The sequence below is a fragment of the Drosophila erecta genome, unplaced genomic scaffold (assembly GCF_003286155.1).
Source record: "Drosophila erecta strain 14021-0224.00,06,07 unplaced genomic scaffold, DereRS2 tig00000021-arrow-pilon, whole genome shotgun sequence".
NCBI classification, from domain to species: Eukaryota; Metazoa; Arthropoda; class Insecta; order Diptera; family Drosophilidae; genus Drosophila; species Drosophila erecta.
The window spans coordinates 17,601,806-17,620,728 of record NW_020825198.1 but is presented as its reverse complement, the minus strand read 5'-3'; the positions used below and the strand labels follow the sequence as shown (position 1 = coordinate 17,620,728).

At 46.3% G+C, this 18,923-nt stretch overlaps 4 protein-coding genes across 6 annotated transcripts in view; 2 read left to right on the top strand and 2 right to left on the bottom strand.

Annotated features, from left to right (window-relative positions):
- LOC6544515 (elongation factor-like GTPase 1) overlaps positions 1 to 11,544 on the top strand; it is a 73,015-nt gene extending 61,471 nt beyond the window's left edge. Inside the window, exons 4-6 of the mRNA XM_001973019.3 lie at positions 1,234 to 1,418; positions 7,093 to 7,306; positions 11,425 to 11,544. Of these exons, the coding sequence (XP_001973055.1) occupies positions 1,234 to 1,418; positions 7,093 to 7,281 (374 nt within the window). The 3' untranslated portion in view covers positions 7,282 to 7,306; positions 11,425 to 11,544. The remainder of the gene's footprint in view (positions 1 to 1,233; positions 1,419 to 7,092; positions 7,307 to 11,424) is intronic.
- On the bottom strand, positions 7,407 to 11,253 carry LOC6544514 (proton-coupled folate transporter). Of its 3 annotated transcripts, XM_026977527.1 has the most exons (6): positions 10,740 to 11,253; positions 10,267 to 10,299; positions 8,590 to 9,384; positions 8,187 to 8,525; positions 7,724 to 8,052; positions 7,407 to 7,657 (listed from the first exon to the last, which is right to left on the bottom strand). In XM_026977527.1, the coding sequence occupies exons 2-6, from the start codon at positions 10,279 to 10,281 to the stop codon at positions 7,522 to 7,524; spliced, it is 1,614 nt and encodes a 537-aa protein (XP_026833328.1). In that variant the 5' UTR covers positions 10,282 to 10,299; positions 10,740 to 11,253; the 3' UTR covers positions 7,407 to 7,521. The 3 variants fall into 3 exon arrangements, with proteins under 3 accessions (XP_026833328.1, XP_026833330.1, XP_026833331.1); XM_026977529.1 differs by lacking the exons at positions 10,267 to 10,299; positions 10,740 to 11,253 and adding an exon at positions 10,125 to 10,224; XM_026977530.1 differs by lacking the exons at positions 10,267 to 10,299; positions 10,740 to 11,253 and adding an exon at positions 9,937 to 10,041.
- Positions 11,545 to 12,752: 1,208 nt separating the features above from the next.
- LOC6544527 (protein scarlet) lies at positions 12,753 to 15,629 on the top strand. Its single transcript, XM_001973017.3, has 7 exons — positions 12,753 to 13,180; positions 13,356 to 13,405; positions 13,520 to 13,656; positions 13,878 to 14,843; positions 14,899 to 15,140; positions 15,199 to 15,299; positions 15,356 to 15,629. Exons 1-7 carry the CDS (start codon positions 12,834 to 12,836, stop codon positions 15,529 to 15,531), a joined length of 2,019 nt encoding a protein of 672 aa, XP_001973053.1. The 5' UTR covers positions 12,753 to 12,833; the 3' UTR covers positions 15,532 to 15,629.
- The window catches only part of LOC6544526 (adenylate cyclase type 6), a 38,447-nt gene continuing 35,153 nt past the window's right edge, over positions 15,630 to 18,923 (bottom strand). Inside the window, exon 29 of the mRNA XM_001973016.3 lies at positions 15,630 to 18,533. Coding sequence (XP_001973052.2) covers positions 17,295 to 18,533 — 1,239 coding nt within the window. The 3' untranslated portion in view covers positions 15,630 to 17,294. The remainder of the gene's footprint in view (positions 18,534 to 18,923) is intronic.

The window sequence follows — 18,923 nt, the reverse complement described above, 5'->3', positions numbered from 1 at the left end:
GAACATGTTGTTGCTGCCTTTTCCCGCTGGTGGTTGCAGCATCCACTGCCGCTGCGCATGTGTGCGTGCGCGTATCTGTGAGGTGCATCTGTGACGCTGCGCGGCTGTATTGGTGAGAGCGAGCGGATGGCAAGGTGTCTCTGGCTCGCGTGCTTGGCTTAAAGCAAAAGCAACAAGAGCAACGAAATAAAATACAACAAAATAACAAAAAATTAAAAGGGGGCCTCGCAGCCAAGCGACTCTGGCCGCTTCCGTTGCATCCTTTCGGCCGTTTTTGCTGCCGCCGTGTTGTTTTTGTCATCTTTACTACGGCACCGGAAACTAATTCCTGCCTTAGCCGCAACGACTTGGACTTGGACCGCCTCCTCCTGGCCTTGTTCGCTCTCCTTCCACTTGCGCCGTGGTTTCATGTTTGGGCCTTATTCTTGTAGCGCATGCCAAAAAAGAACAACTGGAAGAGAATCCAGAAAGGAAAGATTGGGTTCAAAGTCGAAACTTTAAATTCCCTTTGTAACTAAGGTTTAGGGCTTTATCGCTGAATTACTTTGGTAACTACAGATCCGAAAGTGATTTGATATGCAAAGAAAACACCTATAATCGAGTTTACTGTTTAATTACCACCGGTTTTCATTGTATATTTATAATGTAGATGTAATATATACCATTTCTCCTGACAACTCTAAACAAGAAGTTCAGAATTGTAGGTTGTTTTTTATATGTTCGGTGCCAGCTGGTGAGGTTTTGAAAAGGTATTTTATTGTACTCCGTTTCGTCTCCATCTTAAGTGCGCAAAATGTTTGGGCTGTTTCTTTGGGGCCGCCCAAAATGCCTCCGAAAATGGTAATGCCCCCAAATAGTGTATTTGGAGAGTGCGAGAGAGACCTGGAAACGATCTTCATCTCCACATCTTCAGCTTGGAAGTTCAAGCGAAAAACGCGCGAGGTTCGGCAGAAAGCCCGCCAATTTTATGGGCCAAACCCGATAAGATTTCATTTGTTTACGAGTTACCTTGAGACGCGCCAGAAACAACAATAGCAACAACATAAGAAAGAACTGGCGATATAGGAGCATTAACCAGAACCGACAACTCCAACTGAAAGGCGGCCATTGTTAGTTGGAGGTTTCCCTTTCCCCTTTCCCTTTTCCCTTTCCCATTTTACCTCTTCCAATTCGATTTCTAGCTAACGACCAACAGCTGATCAAAGAACGTATCTCTTTCGCTATCATTCGCAGGTAAAATGTACGCAGTAATTGGCCGGCGGCACGGCAAAATCCTCTCCGGCGATTTGACCCAGGGCAGCGGCAACTTCGCGGTCACCTGTCTGCTGCCTGTGATCGAGTCGTTCAACTTCGCCCAGGAGATGCGAAAGCAGACATCTGGCCTGGCCTGTCCCCAGCTCATGTTCAGCCACTGGGAGGTGAGTACTGTACAGTGGAGCTCTCTAATTTTCCCTTCAGCTTGGATTGGAGTCCTAAACCAACGTTTGGGGCCTTCTTTGTGATGGGATACTTAAGGGGAAGTACTTTGAGTGGTCTCGGGCAACATGACTTCTTCTGATAATGATTAATTTAAGAAAACCCCTCTAATGCGTAATTCAAATAATAGTTACATTAGCAAACAGAGTTAGTAAGTTGCAAAACATAAATATTTAGAATGAGTCAAACACTTACATTCCTAGTACATTGTTTAGCAGACGCAGTTATACAGAAAACATTTTGATCTATGTGCTAAGTACTTGTGCTAGTTGCTAGAAGGTTGTTTCTGTTACGGAATCCTGACTGTATCTGGCAGCTGTTGCGCTGCTCTGCTGATGGGGCACAAGTGCAGCGAGTGTCCGACCATATGCCATGTGCGTGCCTCACCGAACTCCCCCTATTCCTGACCCCCATCCCCCAGCCCAACCTCTCGACCCGGCTGCTTCTCCCCGAAACTCTCGCTGCCTGTCTGTGGTCAATAAAAATCTCAGCTTACGCTGCTCTAAGCCTTCTGTTACCTTCTGCTGAAGTCTTATAAGCTAAACCACAGTCAGCAGCAGTAGCAACATGGCAACAGCAGCAGCAGCAACATAGCAGCAGTTGGACTGAAAGATATATGGTCCATTTGAAGCTGCAGCTGTGTGCCATTCGAGGTAACCCAAAGCCCCAAACCAGACTCCCTTGCTCCTCCAGTCCTCTCCTTTCTCCATCGCATTCTGACCTTGTCGTGGGCCACAATTAACACTCAACTTGATGCAAAAGGCCAAGATCAGCGGATGGGTTAAGCTTGGCCAAAAAATTATTCAAGTTTAGCCTGCAACGGCTTCGAATCATCTTTGTAGGCATGAAGGTAGTTACTTTTTAAGACCAAAGGCAGAAAAGATATTCAGCTTAAATTGCAGGATTAAAACACAACTTTGTTTAATGTTAATAATGTTAACCACACATATTTCCAAAGTGCGTGCATTTCGTATTAGTATGGGTTCTTCTATCAGTGTGTTTGTGCTAGTGTTGGTCACATCGCCCAACCAATCGATAACAACAAGTTTTTGTATAATGACTTCCGGCGATTTTCTATTTCTCAGCTCAAGTTTTGCCGGCGACGGAGATGTTGTTTGCCGTTGCTTCGTATAATTTCTTACGCATTTCCAACGCCGCTCTGCAGGAAAAGTGGAAAAAGGGCGTGGAAATGGGCGGTAAAGTTTGATTGCACAGAAACAATTTCATTTAAACGGTCTCTTCGCAATATCTTATCGAAATAAGCCTACAGCACAAAAATATTACATCTATGTATTGCATTATTTTCTAAAGAAGAGCCGCCACTTAAAAGCTTAGTTTCGCAACTTCTAATTGTGTTGAAATCTTAACGGAAACTAGTTCAGTCAGCACAAGGGAAAAAGTATCTGAGAGATATTCCATGCGATTACATTATTCTGGTCGAAGACAAAGTGAAAACAATTAGGATTTCAGCTTACCTCCCGTACGAGCAATTAAAACAGTCCGTTTCAGCACTTTGTCCACGCCCACACCTCTTGGCCAGTGGCCACCCCGCCCCCTGGCACCCAACCCCTTTTTTCAGAGTTTCTTGTTGTTAACCCTCACCTCACCTGCCAGGTGAGTGGGCCGGGTTCTCCGCCGTGGGCGCAGTTGTCACGTGCCCATAATAACAACGAAGGCGTCACTTCACTGGAGTGGCCAACTTCTGGTTGGGACCAAAAGGGAAAAGGGCTCAGAAGTGGGCGGGGGCGTCGTCGTGTTCCCAAAAAGCCATTTCCATTTCTTGCTGCATCATGGCCCACAATAAGTTCGTTAAGCATGTGCATCCCCGGATCAGCAGATCTGCAGCCGCAAGAAATCATCTCTCAAGATGAACTCTTAACGTGGAGTCCGGAATCTGGGAGCTGCAGGCTGCAGGCTGAACAAGCCACCTGAAACAGAAACCGAGGCAACAAAAACTAATTTTCAGTTTTCATATATCATAATTTTTTCTGTTATTGCCGTTGCTCTTTCACTTCACGTGGCAGCATTAAGACGGCAGTCAGGAGCTCCAGATTCAAGCCAACAGTGCGTTTCATTGAAAGCATGCACTCGTTGTAAACAGAGCTTAACAAAAGTTTGTTCTTCAACGGAGTTCGGCTAGAAGCTAAAATGTTTACATTTAATATTCAAACAAAAATTCAAAGAAGCTTGCCATAGCTGTTCACACTTTTAAGGATTCTGTAAGACGTGATAGATATTGTTTCCGTTTTAAGAGGGCAGTTCATGAAAATTTTAATAAAATTCGAATTTCCTTCTTTGCCGAAATATCCTAACCATCCCACTCTGCGCGGCCTTACAGCAATGTGTCGCACTGTTTAGCCGAGAAAACTCCACTCGTCGGGTGGCTACTGTCTTGCGCGCTTTTGTTATTATTTAATTTTGTGCTTCCTTTTGTTTCGCCCCACTCCGCCCGCTGGCTGCATCACTTCTCATCTCTTCTGGCCACTTGATGAACCCAAAGATTGTTATTATGATTACGTGTGTGTGTGCCGGGGACGGGAGAAATGCGCGGGGCAGGAAGAGGGTCAAGACCTGCAGCCTACCGAAAAAAAGCAGAAAAAATAATAAAATAACATAACAACTTTGGCTACTGGTCTTACTTTCAGGCCGCTCTGCATCGGGTTTTCCTCTGCAGCGGAGTGTTGCATATGATTTGGTTCTGGTTGCCTTGCTGCTGTTCTTGTTGTTGTTCCTGCCGGTTGTCGCGCTTTGCATGCAAGACCTCGGTTCTGGAGCTCTGGAACTACTTCAAAAGCATAACAGCCACGGCCACAACAAACTGTGAGCAGAGAACCAAGACAAATAACAAATAATCTGATAACTCGTTTTGTATACCTGCCACAGTCTGCCCCCCACCAAAGGGAAAGTCTGCAGTGGAGACAGTGTGGAAGGGAGTGGGGTCAAGAGGAAGGGGCGGGGCTGGAGTTCGAGTTGGAGGCGGGGGTCGTAGGGAGTTCGCCGGGGGGAGGCGGGGGAGAGTATGGAAGTGCCCTAAAGTCTGCCTGGTGCGAATAAGCACACACATACAAATGCACTGGCCAAAAAGATGGTGTAATAATTCCTAAATTTGACTATGTCTTTAAGCAATTCCTTGGTGAAAATTATTCGTACTATTGTGAATTTATATCAATCCATCTTTAAATTAAAAAGTGTCAATTTTAAAATATAAGATTGGAATCAAAACCCCTTTATTATTAAAACCCCCTTTATTTTTATTGCTGAATTCATTTTCGTGAGCTAAGCACCCATTCCTTTTACTGTAGGGATATATCCATGCCAAGGCAAGTGTTTATCCAAGTGGCCAAAGGATTGTTGCTGCTCTCGTTGTTGTTGTTTCAAAGTGGAACGTGGTTTGCATTGTCCGCTCGCTGGCTGTCAAAATGACGCTCATCGAAGTCCGCCGTCCGCCGTCCGTTGTCCGTTGTCCATTCGCTGGAGACTTTTACCCAAGCGGGGAGCCCAAGTCTTTCGAATCAACTCGACTCGAATCGAGTTATATTCTGTGGGCCCGGTCTCTTTCACAGTCTTTCAGCCAGTTTCTGGCGCGCGATAATAATCTCAACTTCGTCTTGGTCGCGGACGGACAAATGGACAAACGGACAAGCGGACAAGTGGACAAGCGGACCGATGGACGGCAGCGTATTTCGGTAGCTGCCGCGTAAATTACCTGCATACAAACCGCGCGCGGTCGACAGGTAAACACACTCACTCACACACCTAAGCACACCACTCATAAGAACACGTGTGTGGAAAGAGAGTTCGAGATACAGAGCGATATAATGTAGTACCATACCCAGTGTGTGTGTTGATGTCACGTCGCTTGGTTTTGGCTTTGGCTTTGGTTTTTTGGACTTTTGTCTTGGTTTTCGCGTTGCTTCCATATTTTTCTTAATATTCGAGCCTCGAGATGGGCGAATGGTCGGCTTGGAGGTGGCGATCAGGAGTGGGTGATAATGGGGATTTGCTGCATTAGTGGGGGCATATGGTTATCCCTTCCTTGAGTGGTATTAGTGCGTTATAAGCAGTGTCCACTGCACTGGCAAAAAGTACAAATGAAGAATTCTTGCAGAAATAACATTCCACGGTTACAGCTACATTTGTGGAAAAGGAAATTAAGATTTCAGTTCAATAGATGAAAATACTTAAGTGCAGTCCGCTTTTTAATGTTTGGTAGTTATATTATTATATGACTCCCCATTTTGGGGCAGTGCACTCATCTGCCTGCTGGTGGCTGGCTGCTCATTTGTCTGGCCCGGCTCAGACGCAAGTTCTGCGCACTTCTGGAGCACTTCAGCTGCCACAGGGTCTCCTCCGCAGGCTGCCCGAGATTTGGAGTGGGAATGTTGGGAATGGGTATGGGTAGGGACGGTGATGCTGATGGTGATGGGGAGCGATGGAGAGACTGGAGGCTGCTGCGCATGCGCAGAACCATTTGCAAAGGATGGCATCGCTTTTGCGTTCCTGTTTTGTTGTGACAGGGATTGCAAACTGCGAACTGGGATTGCCTTACCTTGTCGAGGACTACTGCTTGGCTCCCTTTAGTGCCCCCATTGTTCCCTTCGCTGCGCTCCCTTGCCCACTTGGCGTTGTTGGCTGTTGTTAAACAAGCGAAACTTTGTGCCCGATAATGATCTACATGGGATTGCGAAGATGTTCGAGGGCCCGCAGTTTAGCGTAGTGCGAACAGATGGCCCAGAACACGCACTGTGAGAAAATCATTGCAAATTGGCTATAAAAGCACATACTAGATATTATTATGTGGGTTTATAGGTGTTCCAACTAATGAATGCATAAGAATAAGGCAGAACTTAGGTGCTAACCTATTTTTCATCTTTTCATTTAATTCCGATATGATTCTATTTTTCTTGCTGTGGAAGGAAGAGTCTCTGCCTGACAAAAGACCAACCTCAAGTCTCAGCATCTTAATCAGTTCTCGAGCAAGCTCGGTCATTGATGACGGAATTCATAAAGTGTAGAACCCGAACTCTGGAGTGGGAGAGTGCTAAGTTTTTCCAGCGAACCGCTCGACACCCGCCCGCTGGGCATCGAGTCCTTGCTGGAAGGGAAGAATAAAAAGAAGGAAAGGAAGGAAAACAAAACAATGCAGATCTCACACCAGAGATTCTCAAGTGGTTCGCCTCGCAGGAGGCAATCATCAATCAAGCGCAGGGAACGCTCTTCACGCCATTGAGGAAATGCCCCGTTCTCCGGTATGCCGATTCTGCGTATCCTGGCGAGCCTGCCTTATCACGTAACGTGCAATGCGTGTCCCTGCGTCCTTTGAAAGTCATTAAGCGTCGAGTCCTTTGTCGCAGCCTCTCGAGTCCAAACAATGAAGATGTGAAAATGCACGCTTTTCCTGCTGCTGAGACAAAGAGCCCTGCTCAGAGGCCCAAAATACATACGAGCATACCGAAGAAATAAACCCCGACCCAGCCCATAAACCCAACCCAAATCCAATCCAATCCAGTGCGAGGCGCAGGCGCAGGCGCATAGACACAGCGACGCCTCGTTCCTTTGTCCCGTCTCAAGTGCCTAAATGATTTCCCGGAATTTACACCCTGCGTCTGCTTACAGGTGATTGATATCGATCCCTTCTGGCTGCCGACAACCGAGGAGGAGCTGATGCACTTCGGCGAGAAGGCGGACTCCGCCAACCGAGCCAAGGTCTACATGGACAGTGTCCGGCGCAGGAAAGGCCTCTTCGTGGACGAGCAGGTGGTGGAGCACGCGGAGAAGCAGCGCACCCTCTCCAAGAACAAGTGATTGGGCTGGTGACCTGACCTCCTGGGTAAGTTGTACGAGTATATTCAATGCTCCCTCTTCCATTTATACCAAAACCTCCTGAAATAAAATAAGCATTAGTATCACCATATGTCATAGATAGGTCAAAATATAGAAAAGTTTTGGTTTTATTTAAAATGTATTGGGAATGATATACATTGGCAAAATGTTAATTGCAATAGCTGCTCTGGGTTCAAGTCTTTTAATTAGGAATCGTTTAAGTTATTTTACAGGCTGATTCGTGGGCTGTTCAGTTTCCGCCGCCAAGACAGCTGCATTTTGGGAGATAAGTCCGCTCTCCTTCTCAGGAACTTCTGGAACAGCCAGTGGATTTTCGCCCAAAACAATGTGAATGCAACTAATAGTCATAGACAAGTGAAATCATTAATAAGGAAATTAAAAGTCACACTGCGGGATCACTTACAGTATCATCACAAAGACAGCGATTTGGGTGGCAATAGTTAGGATGAAGACATTTCCGCCGTAGTTGGTACTCTGAGTAGCCCGATAAATTTGCGAATAGCACACTCCGCTGATGAAGGGCACCGCATTATCGCAAACTGAGAGCAGTGCAAACACCTTTCCGCGCTCCGATGTGGGCACTATTTTGGAGGTCATGGCGCGGATCATGGGACCCACAATCGGGCCCAAGCTGCAGACAACTGCGCCGGCGTAGAGCACGTCCGTATTGGTGGCAAAATAGAAGAACAACCGGGCTATCGAATGTGCCCAGGTGCCAATGAAAACAATTGTCTATGAACAAGACGATTTAAATTATTAAATGGTCTTTTGAATGGCGTGAATACGAAGCCAAATAATTTACAAGCCAAATTGGTAATCAAAACCTTAGGATTTTCGATCTGCAATAGGTGCCGATAAGAACTCACCGTATCCCTCCATCCAAGGAGCTTGTTCATCAGCGGCACTGCCACCAGCATGGCAATCACATAGGCCGACGACTTGAAGGTCTTGAAGTGGCTATACGCACTCACATCCCAGTCAAATTTGCCCAGGGTGTACATGTAGAGGTACTGCGCCTCGTCGCGCTGGAAGGTGTACAGCGCCATGCTGACCAGAAGGATAATGAGAAAGCTGCGGCGATGTCCGTTCCGCGGCTTTATCAGCACCGCCAACGAGTCCTTCACATGCTGCTTATCAAAGAAGTCGCCCCAAAAGCCACAGTATCCGAGTTCCCTCAACGATCGCTGCCTCGGCGTCGTTTGCCACTGAAATTTGTAGTAACCAAGTTCATTCCAACGTTTCGCTTTCCGAGATTGATCCGAAACTTACCTTCAGGGCGCACAGGGTGTAGATGATGGCGAGGGCAAGTAGTGAAGCGTTCACGATGAACATGTCCGCGTAGGACTGGTTGAACACGTTGTAAAAGAGATGCGAGCCGAGGGCCACGCCCAGGGGCATGGCACTGAGGTAGATCACGTCCAGGATGGTCACCCGGATGGTGCGCTGCTCCAGCGTGGAAATGTCCGAGATGTACGCAAAGCAGGAGGCGAAAATGGCCACATCCGCGCCGGTCAACGACGATGGAAGGGTGGCCGAGTAGATGATGTTCTGCACCGGCCACGTGGGCATCTTAGCATTGACCACTATCATCGTGGAGTAGAAGAACTTGCCCACCAATCCCATGAGCAGTGGCAACTTTCTGCCCCGCCGATCCGAGAAGGAGCCTAGAAAAAGGGCAAGGATAATGGAGAAGACGTGGGCGGAGATGCTCTCCCACTGGAGAAACCAGGCATTGGTCGACATGGCCTTCTTTCTGAACTCCTCGTTCTCCGGCTTGTTGAGATTCAGGCAGATCTCCTCCGTGAAATTTCTGTTAACCCGGCAGGATTTGTAAATGAAGAAGTTCTGCTCCACCACCGAGGTGATCATGAAGGCGAACATGTACAGGAACATTGTGGGCTCCACCGATATGGATTTGACCACATGCCACGCCCACTGGCAAACGGAGCGGCACGCCCCCTCGTCTCGCTGTTCCCTGACGGCGCCGGACGCGGTGTTCTCGCTGTTCTCACTGTTCCCACTAGGCCAACTATTCCGCCTTCGTGCCGCATTTTCGGAGTGTGCCTGCAAGTATGCAATGGATTTTGCGTTATGCTTTCAACTGCTTCATTGATGGGATGGGATGCTGCCAAAGATTTCGTCTTAAGCTCTCTTTAAAACTCGTTTCAAGCAGTAGGTACTCTACAACATTTGGTAAAGCTTAAAATTTGGTTATCTCAGCTTTTGCTGTTTACAAGTATTATTGTTGTCTATCATCAAACTTGTATCAACTAAGAATATTTAATTTGAATTTATAAAAATAGTTTATTTATGATGAATAGTTTTCACCCCAGATGTATATTCCAAGTTTAACTACTACAAACTGAGGTTGTTCACTGCAAAAATTTCTATGCACAGCAGCGTTTCAATAATATACATTTATTTTAATTTATTGTAATTTTGTCAACATGCTCTGGCGTAATTTCAGCAACCATTTAGCGCAAAAGGTTGCTTATTTGAGGTGCATAAGTACTATAAGAGTATTCGCAAGTCACCAGAACTTTATCAAATTAATGCGACCACATGTCGTTGACACTATTAATATACATAGTAAACAAGCAATGTTCCATTTATTACTTTTTATCATGCTCACATAACCAGACACAACACTTGAAATCAATAATGGAAACTTTGCACAACAAAAACTACAAGGGCATGTTATTTTCAAAGATTTCTTCTGCGAGCTTCGCGCGTTTTTTAAGCATCAATTTGTGATACGTAATCATTTGACGAATCGCGACGCTTCAATTTGCGCGATTTCTTACTTGCATAAATTTGTGCGGTCCAATTTGTGCGATTTCTTAATTGCATAAAAGGCGAACTATTTTTTATTTTGCGTTGTTGTCACTCACTTAATTTTTGTTAAATTGTTAAATTCGGAGCATAAACAAACAAAAACAAACTCACCTCTGTCGCGCTCATTTTTATTATGCGCACTCGCTGTTCAAATCGCCAAAAGAGAGAATTTTTAAAAGAAGAGCATAAAAGAGAAAATGTTATGCCTTAAAACGAAAAGAGACGAAATTTGAATCAGTCTCTTTGCTCTTTTTTTTTTTCAAAATTTGCGCGGTTTCATATTTTGCAAATCAATAGATTACACTTCTAGTATTTACACTGATATTGGTTATTTAATCAGCATTTGTTATGCAAATTTGAGGAATATTAAATTATTGTTTACTTCAATGCATTTTATACCAATCGCCGTTATTGCATATTTAGAAGGGTTAGATTGGAAGCCGTGGAATTCTATTTTCCTACTAAGATAAGCTAAATTCGATATAGCAGATTATCAATGATTGTTTGCCCATTAGGTAAATCAATTTACTATCATTCCTCGTTAGTTTAGCCTATTTCGCAATAGATTAGATTTTGAAACGTACCCTTGAAGTGCGGGTATGTCACTGAATCGGATTTCTCGCTTTAATTAATTGCACGTGTATGGCCGTATTTTTGGTACTAATTTTAATTGTCGTCTAGCCGGTTTTTTAGTTTCTTTGCCCTCTTATCATTACGCCTTTATTTGTAGCTCTCCAATTTAGTTCAGTATCAGAAACGTTCAACAAACTACCAAAAAACCTCGATAGCGGGTTATGAACTTTGATTGTGGACTCATAAACTTGGATTTACTACTCGCCCCCCAAGTTTTGGACCGATAAATATTTTCAGAGATTTTCAATCACCGAACTGTGATTTACAGTTCACAGTAATGAGCTTAGTTTAATTTCTGTGGAATTGATTCAGCTGTGGCTGGCATTTCTGTGTATATTGAATTTCACATCACTACGCTGCACTTTTGTATTTTCCACTGATATTATGTTCCGCGAAACATAAAAAATAAACCGCGCCGATGCGACTTATCCGCTCTATAACTCGCTGGCAACTGAAAAGAGGGTCCCGTCCACTAAAAAACAGCTTATCAGCCGAAATGCTGATACAGAGCGATTTCAATGCAATCGGAGCTTCAATGGCGGTTGTTTATTCCCAACTTGTAAATACCTTTTCAATGGGTTTTTCCAATTAGCTGAGACCGTTTTTGATTTCTTTTTTCTATTTCCTTTTTTGCAGATACTATGACATTTTTGCTCTACTATCACGAATGGATGTAACAAATCATGCTGGGGAACGACATATATTTTTATACCTCATACAATTATTCAATGAACAAATAAATGTTATTTTCTTACAAAAAATGCTGGCGGCATATTTAATAAGCTCCTTCGGGAATATATCAGATTAAAATACCATAGCATTATTTCAAAATGCCCAAAAGTATGCAACCACTGTCAGCGGTTCTCAGAAAAACATTCTGTTCGGCTGATAAATAATCAGATTTAAAAGACGGATTTTTTCAAAGTGGTTCAAATATATAAATTAAAATTGAAGTAGTAGGCACACAGGTGCTTTGGCTTTTCCTTGGCTTGGAATCGATGCACTCCAAACATAAATAGATTATTATCTGATTGGCTCCCAATCATTTTGGAAATGTTAAAAGTTACACTACTAGAAACCTTCATTGCGAAAAGAGTTTACCAGACTGTTTTACTTATCAATCATTTTCCGGCCCCCCTTTTGAGCCAATGAATGCGAAAACGCGTAGCAAAACACAGAGGCGAATTGGCTCCCATCTGCTTGCTGGCTTTCCCGATCCAGCGGCGGTTTTCCGAGCTGGCTGCTTGGATGACTCTGGCGCTGCGGGGCTTCCCGTTGGCTTGGTGGGCTGGTGGGTTGGTCTGGACTGCATTTTCCGCTGGCAATGGTAACCGGAGCCGCCACCTAAGCCCGCTGCTTCCCCAGCCAAGCGGTCGGTAAACTGCAAGACGATCGAATGCCCGCTGCCAGGGCCACCCTAAAGATTGTGGACCCCGCACCAGATCCCAGGTTAAACATATTTGCATTGTGGGGTGCTGGGCACCACAGTAGTTACTGGCAAGTGAGCTATTACAAAATAGTACCCATTATTCCAATAATACCAAAGAGTGTAAGTGCAAAGGCTTTGTAGCGCACCAAAAATGGTCTCCAATGCAAAATTGATCTAATAAATACAATATGGTTAATATGAAACCCTAAAAAGTACATTCATCCCAACTTAGAAACATTGTGTAGTAATTAGAAAATCAAATTAGAAAATGTATTTATTCTTTTGTTTTTATATATTTTGCTTATAGTCAAATATTTTTTATTCTTGTATTACTTGAAGCTATATTCAAATAAAAATGTTTATAATTCGTGTATTTTATATTATTATATTATTATATTATTGATAGTTATATAATGTAGATTGTTATATGGTTATATTATAGATGAAAAGATTCTCTTTACGCAGTTTGTACTGTTCCTGTCTATCTTACCGTCAACTTGGCTGTGACAACTTCCCAGCAAAGTTTAGATGGTTAGTTGGTGCCCAGCTGTGGCACGCTTCGGTTCAGCAAAAGTCGGGCTCCCCAGCAGTGAGACCAAGATAAAACCCAGCGATAATGTCGGACTCAGATAGCAAGCTGATCGATGTGGAGGCCGCGGAGCGAGTGGAGCGGGTGGAGCAGCATGAGCAGCATGAGCTGCAGCCGATGCCGTTGGGCAGCACCATTGAGGTGCCCAGCCTGGACAGCACGCCCAAGCTGTCGAAACGGAACAGTTCGGAGAGGAGCCTGCCGCTCAGGAGCTACAGCAAATGGTCGCCCACAGAGCAGGGAGCCACGCTGGTGTGGCGGGATCTCTGCGTCTACACCAATGTCGGTGGCTCCGGGCGGCGGATGAAGCGGATCATCAACAACTCAACGGGGGCCATTCAACCGGGCACTCTGATGGCTCTAATGGGCTCGAGGTAAGCTGCTGCGGAAATCGATACGGCTCGAGATCGGGTGCACTCGAGTGGAATGTGCTCGAGAGCAGGCTGTCCAAAAACGTGTTAACTATGTCAAGATGTCTTATTTTCGACTCTGATAAGCAGAGATTCCGCTGCGTCCCGCCGCCTCTAATAAAACATCTCCCATTCACAGTGGCTCTGGGAAAACAACACTTATGTCAACGCTCGCCTTTCGACAGCCGGGTAAGTTTCAGACACTACCAAGTACATGTAGCTATAGTTCCCGATAAGATTACACTGATCCCCATTCTATCTCCGCCCATCTCCACTCCATTTGCACTGGGATCTGCGCTGCAGCCGGGACCGTGGTTCAAGGCGACATTCTGATAAACGGCCGCCGCATCGGACCCTTCATGCACCGCATCAGCGGGTACGTCTACCAGGATGACCTCTTCCTCGGAACGCTGACTGTGCTCGAGCACTTGAACTTCATGGTGAGCTGCTGTACTATACATGAGGTGTCTCAGCGTTTAACATCTTGGTTGCTTAGTTTATTGGAATGCTAGAATGACTTTTGTACTAGTTCCATTAAGTAGACTTACCCAAGCCTTGTACATGAACGTTATCTTGCCGATGTTAGCTCAGTTTGTGCTACTTTAAATAAGGCCTCGTGTAAACACAAATTTAGAAGAATATTTCGCTCTCCGTGCTCTAGGCACATCTCCGCCTGGACCGTCGGGTGTCGAAGGAGGAGCGTCGCCTCATCATCAACGAGCTGCTGGAGCGAACCGGGCTCCTTTCGGCGGCCCAAACTCGCATTGGCAGTGGCGATGACAAGAAGGTTCTTTCGGGAGGAGAACGCAAGCGATTGGCATTCGCCGTGGAGCTGCTGAACAACCCGGTGATCCTGTTTTGCGATGAGCCCACCACGGGACTGGACTCGTACAGTGCCCAGCAGCTGGTGGCCACGTTGTACGAGTTGGCCCAGAAGGGCACCACCATCCTGTGCACCATCCATCAGCCGAGTTCGCAGCTCTTCGACAACTTCAACAACGTGATGCTGCTGGCCGATGGCCGGGTGGCCTTCACGGGATCACCGCAGCATGCTCTGAGTTTCTTTGCCAATCACGGATACTACTGCCCGGAGGCCTACAATCCGGCGGACTTCCTAATTGGCGTCCTGGCCACCGATCCTGGCTATGAGCAGGCCTCGCAGAGATCGGCCCAGCACCTTTGTGATCAGTTCGCCGTCAGCTCGGCGGCCAAGCAGCGGGATATGCTGGTCAACCTGGAGATTCACATGGCCCAGTCCGGCAACTTTCCCTTCGACACGGAGATGGAGACCTTCAGGGGCGTGGCCTGGTACAAGCGCTTCCACGTTGTTTGGCTGAGGGCATCGCTAACCCTGCTTAGGGATCCCACCATTCAATGGCTGCGGTTCGTCCAAAAGATCGCAATGGCCTTCATCATCGGAGCCTGCTTCGCCGGAACCACGGAACCCTCCCAGTTGGGCGTACAGGCTGTTCAGGGCGCCCTTTTCATCATGATATCGGAGAACACCTACCATCCCATGTACTCCGTGCTGAATCTCTTCCCACAGGGATTTCCGCTCTTCATGAGGGAAACCCGATCGGGACTCTACTCCACGGGCCAATATTATGCGGCCAACATCTTGGCTTTGGTAAGTGTTATTATTGCTTATAGAATTTTCCCAATTTTCACTCATTTGTTAACAGCTGCCCGGCATGATAATTGAGCCCTTGATGTTCGTCGTAATCTGCTACTGGCTGACGGGTCTGAGGTCCACCTTTTATGCCTTCGGAGTGACTGCGATGTGTGTGGTGCTGGTGATGAATGTGGCCACAGCCTGCGGTTGCTTCTTTTCCACGGCCTTCAATTCGGTGCCGCTGGCAATGGCTTATTTGGTGCCCCTGGATTACATATTCATGATCACCTCGGGAATCTTTATACAAGTGAAGTGGGTGATTGCCCTGTTTGTTTTTGATAACTCTGCTCAAGCAACATTCAACTTCCAGCTCGCTACCAGTGGCCTTTTGGTGGACACAGTTTCTCTCATGGATGCTCTACGCCAATGAGGCCATGACCGCTGCCCAGTGGTCCGGAGTGCAGAACATTAGTAAGCTGAGCCCAAGTCGCCATCCAAAGTATCCATATTGACCTAAATGTTTGCAGCCTGCTTCCAGGAGAGTGCCGACTTGCCCTGCTTCCACACGGGCCAGGATGTGCTGGACAAGTACAGCTTTAACGAGAGCAACGTCTATCGGAACCTTCTGGCCATGGTGGGGCTCTACTTTGGCTTCCATCTGCTGGGATACTACTGCCTTTGGCGAAGGGCGCGGAAGCTGTGAGAGTGCTCTAAATAGGAGTTTACTTACTACAGAGCAATGAAGGATGAGCTCGGCCAATAAACAATGCCTAGGACTTTAAAATAAATAGCGCCATTTATTAACACACTTTGTTTTTATTTCCTTTGTCGACAGCACAATGAAACATTTACTTAGACGGTTTAGTTTTGCCTTACCAACGTGAAACTGAACACCGAAGCTAATCAACAACAAGTTCAATACACGCATACACTTATGATTATATAAACGTATAGGATACTTCGTACTCAGTTAAATCATAGTTCGTAGCTAGGCGTAGTCAAAGTGGCCGAGAGGCATTCGTAAAATCTGCAAGTTAAAACTAAGTAACAAAAGGTTATAAAATAATTTATGCGTCTCTTCATATTCTTCATAGAAATCACAGCGAGAATTTTGTTTGGTTTTCTTTGGTTTTCGTTTTGTGTACGCATTGTTTAAGTTGCATTATTCAAATATAAGTATGTATTTATACCTAGTGTTGATGCTTTCAGCAACATTGAGACATACAGACATCGAAACACATTTAACATTACATTTAAACAATGCTATTTTAACATACGAGTATAACGTATTAGATACTCTCCCATCTCAGCTTACACTCTAGTAAATATCGTTTGTGCAACAATTCAAAAACATTTCAGGTTGCTCTTCAATTGACAGATTTTTGGTTTTAGTTATCAAGAACACACCAGCTATGAACAGCTCAAAAACCGATGTAATACCTATTAGCGATAGGATATATAATGGATGCTGTCTTAGCTCGGTGTAAAAATATTTTGCTGGGGAATGCAACATTTAATTTAGCACGGAAAAATATTTCCTTGAGGGGTTCCTTAGTGAAAGTACTTGGAAATACCCAGCATAAACCATACATTTTAATTTACCAACTTGCCAATCATATATTATTTGTGTTTATGCATTTAAGAAGACGTTTGTAGTTTATCATTTACACTTATGAACATTAAATTCGATTTCTTTTGCGCACGCATGCGACTGCAATTCACACCCTACTGCAACACACATAGGAACCTTACACACCTACGCTCCTTTGCAAGGACTCTGCTCCCAACTTACACCTACCTATCGAATGCCTAGCAGTTCTAACAATGCTCCTTGGTACCCAGTGGAAGTGCAACATTTGCTTTCGTACATTAGTTTATGTGTGATATGGAATTCACGTTGTTGGTGCCCTGAAACGCTAACTGAGGAACATCTAAAGCTACAATAAATGCGAGATCGTACAGGGGAGGGGAAGCTGCAGGTACAGTCGAACTTCTCTAGCGAGAACCCAGAACTGAAATGGTTGTTCTGCCACCGTGCTTACACATGTTACATAGACCTTTTCAATATGATATTACATTTAGGTGTGAGCATTTTATGGGTATTTTTAGTTTTGCTGTTTACTTAACTATTGTTTCCTTCGGTTCTCAAAGAATGTCTTATTTATCTGCAGTTTATTGGAACAAACTTAAGTAACCTTGCCAATTTGTAGGTACATATTATATGTATAAGTTACTAGTTATCGTTCTCTGTGGTTTTGATAACTGGAAACGCATCCTGCCAAAGAAGTTCGACCCTACTGAGTACTGGCAAGTCTAAACCATCCAAACGCTACACCCTTGCCCCAACCATTAACGCTACCTAGACCATTACCATTACCATTACCATATCCTTACCGATAGTCCTACCACTAAGGCGCAGCGAAGCGCCTTCGGTTTGTACATATTTACACGGCTGCCTCGCATCGCCTACGTGCTGACATCCTGCAGGAGTCCGGTCCGCGGACTACTGGCGCCGCCGCCAGCTGTGCCCAGTGCGGGCACCGATCCGTTCGTGCTGCTGATGAGCACCATGCTCCGGCTGTTGGGCAGCACAAACACCTCGGTGGTCAGCTGGCCAATGGGGCTCATGGACTGCGAGGTCTTGATTGGACTGCGGTTGGGTTCCAGCGAGGCAGTGCGGGGCTGCCAGTCCTGGGATGAGTTCTCCGTGGAGGATTGGCCGGGCATCGAGCCACCGCTCTCCAGCGTTCCGGGCGCCGTCTGCGTGGAGCACTGGCTCTCGTTGGAGAGCAGTCGCGTGGTGGTGGAGGTGGTGAAACTGGCCGCAATGGTGGTCACCGAGCGGCGCTTCTTCTGCTGCGCGGAGCAGTTCGATGAGCCCGAGGAGGATGTTAAGGGTGTTGCTGTGGTGGTCACCGTCTCCGTCACGTTGAAGCTCACAATTGTGTTTTTTTTCCTCAAGGTGGTGGTGGTTGAGCTGCTGGTTTCACCCCGCAGATTCTGCTGCTGCTTGTTGCTCAGGTCGGAGAGACTGATGTTGTTCTTGAGCAGGATCTCCAGGTTCTCAATGGAGTCCTTCAGTCCAATCTTCTCGTCCCGGGCTATCTCATCCTTCAGATCCGCCACTAGTGTCCTCGGCGGAGCAGTGGGTGTGGCCAAGGACTTACTGGCGCCCCCACACTCCGAGCAGCTGTCGGTGGCGGTGGGATTCGCATTCGACAGTGGATTACCGCCGCGCAGGATGGCGGGCAGAGCACCAATGGTGACCACGCTGGAGCTGTTCGAAATGCTGGGCGTTATGCCCGTGGAGCTACTCACCGTTGTGCCGAAGGAGGAGGATATATTGTGCTGCCGGCAGAGCGACTTCCTCCGCTGCGCCGTCAAGTTCTCCATATTGGAGTTCATATCGATGTCGGGCGAGGGCAGCAAGTCGTCCTCCTGCTCCGTGGAACCCTGCTCCTTGACCTGTTCCTGCTGCTTCTCTGCTGCTGTACCAGCGGCCATCTTTTCCGGCTCCTTGGCCAAGGTCAAGGTCTTTGGCGGCTCCACCTCGGTCCTGGCCAGCTCCAGCTCTTTGGCATCTATGGGCCTCCTGCCCTTGAGGAAGTAGGTGATCATGGAGCCCTTGCCCTTCACGTCCACGCTGCCGCGACAGGTGAGCTCGAAGCCACGCCCCTCCAGTATCTGCTGCATCTCCTGTGTCACCTGGTGACACGGGTGTGGGAGGAAAGAGGCGGGAAGAGAGAACGAGCGATAACATAAATTCCGTCTGACAAGTTCAACGGCTCAGCTTTTATTTATGCACCCGCTCACCCAGGACGCCACTGCTGTCCCACTCCCACACCTGCGACATGCTCCTCCAATTCCCAAGTTAATCCCCCCGAGCGTCGTCCGCTTAATAATTTACTTTGCTTGCAAATTTGGTTCCCTTTTTTCTCCGTTTTATTGACAACATCGCAGCACGCAGATAAAATCAAGTGCGCATTTTTATTTGGAGCCGTACGCACGCATATCAATACATTAGGGTGGACCATGATCGATTAGTAACAGTGTGCGAAACAAATAGCTACCATGTTAAAACTATTTGGTATCAAT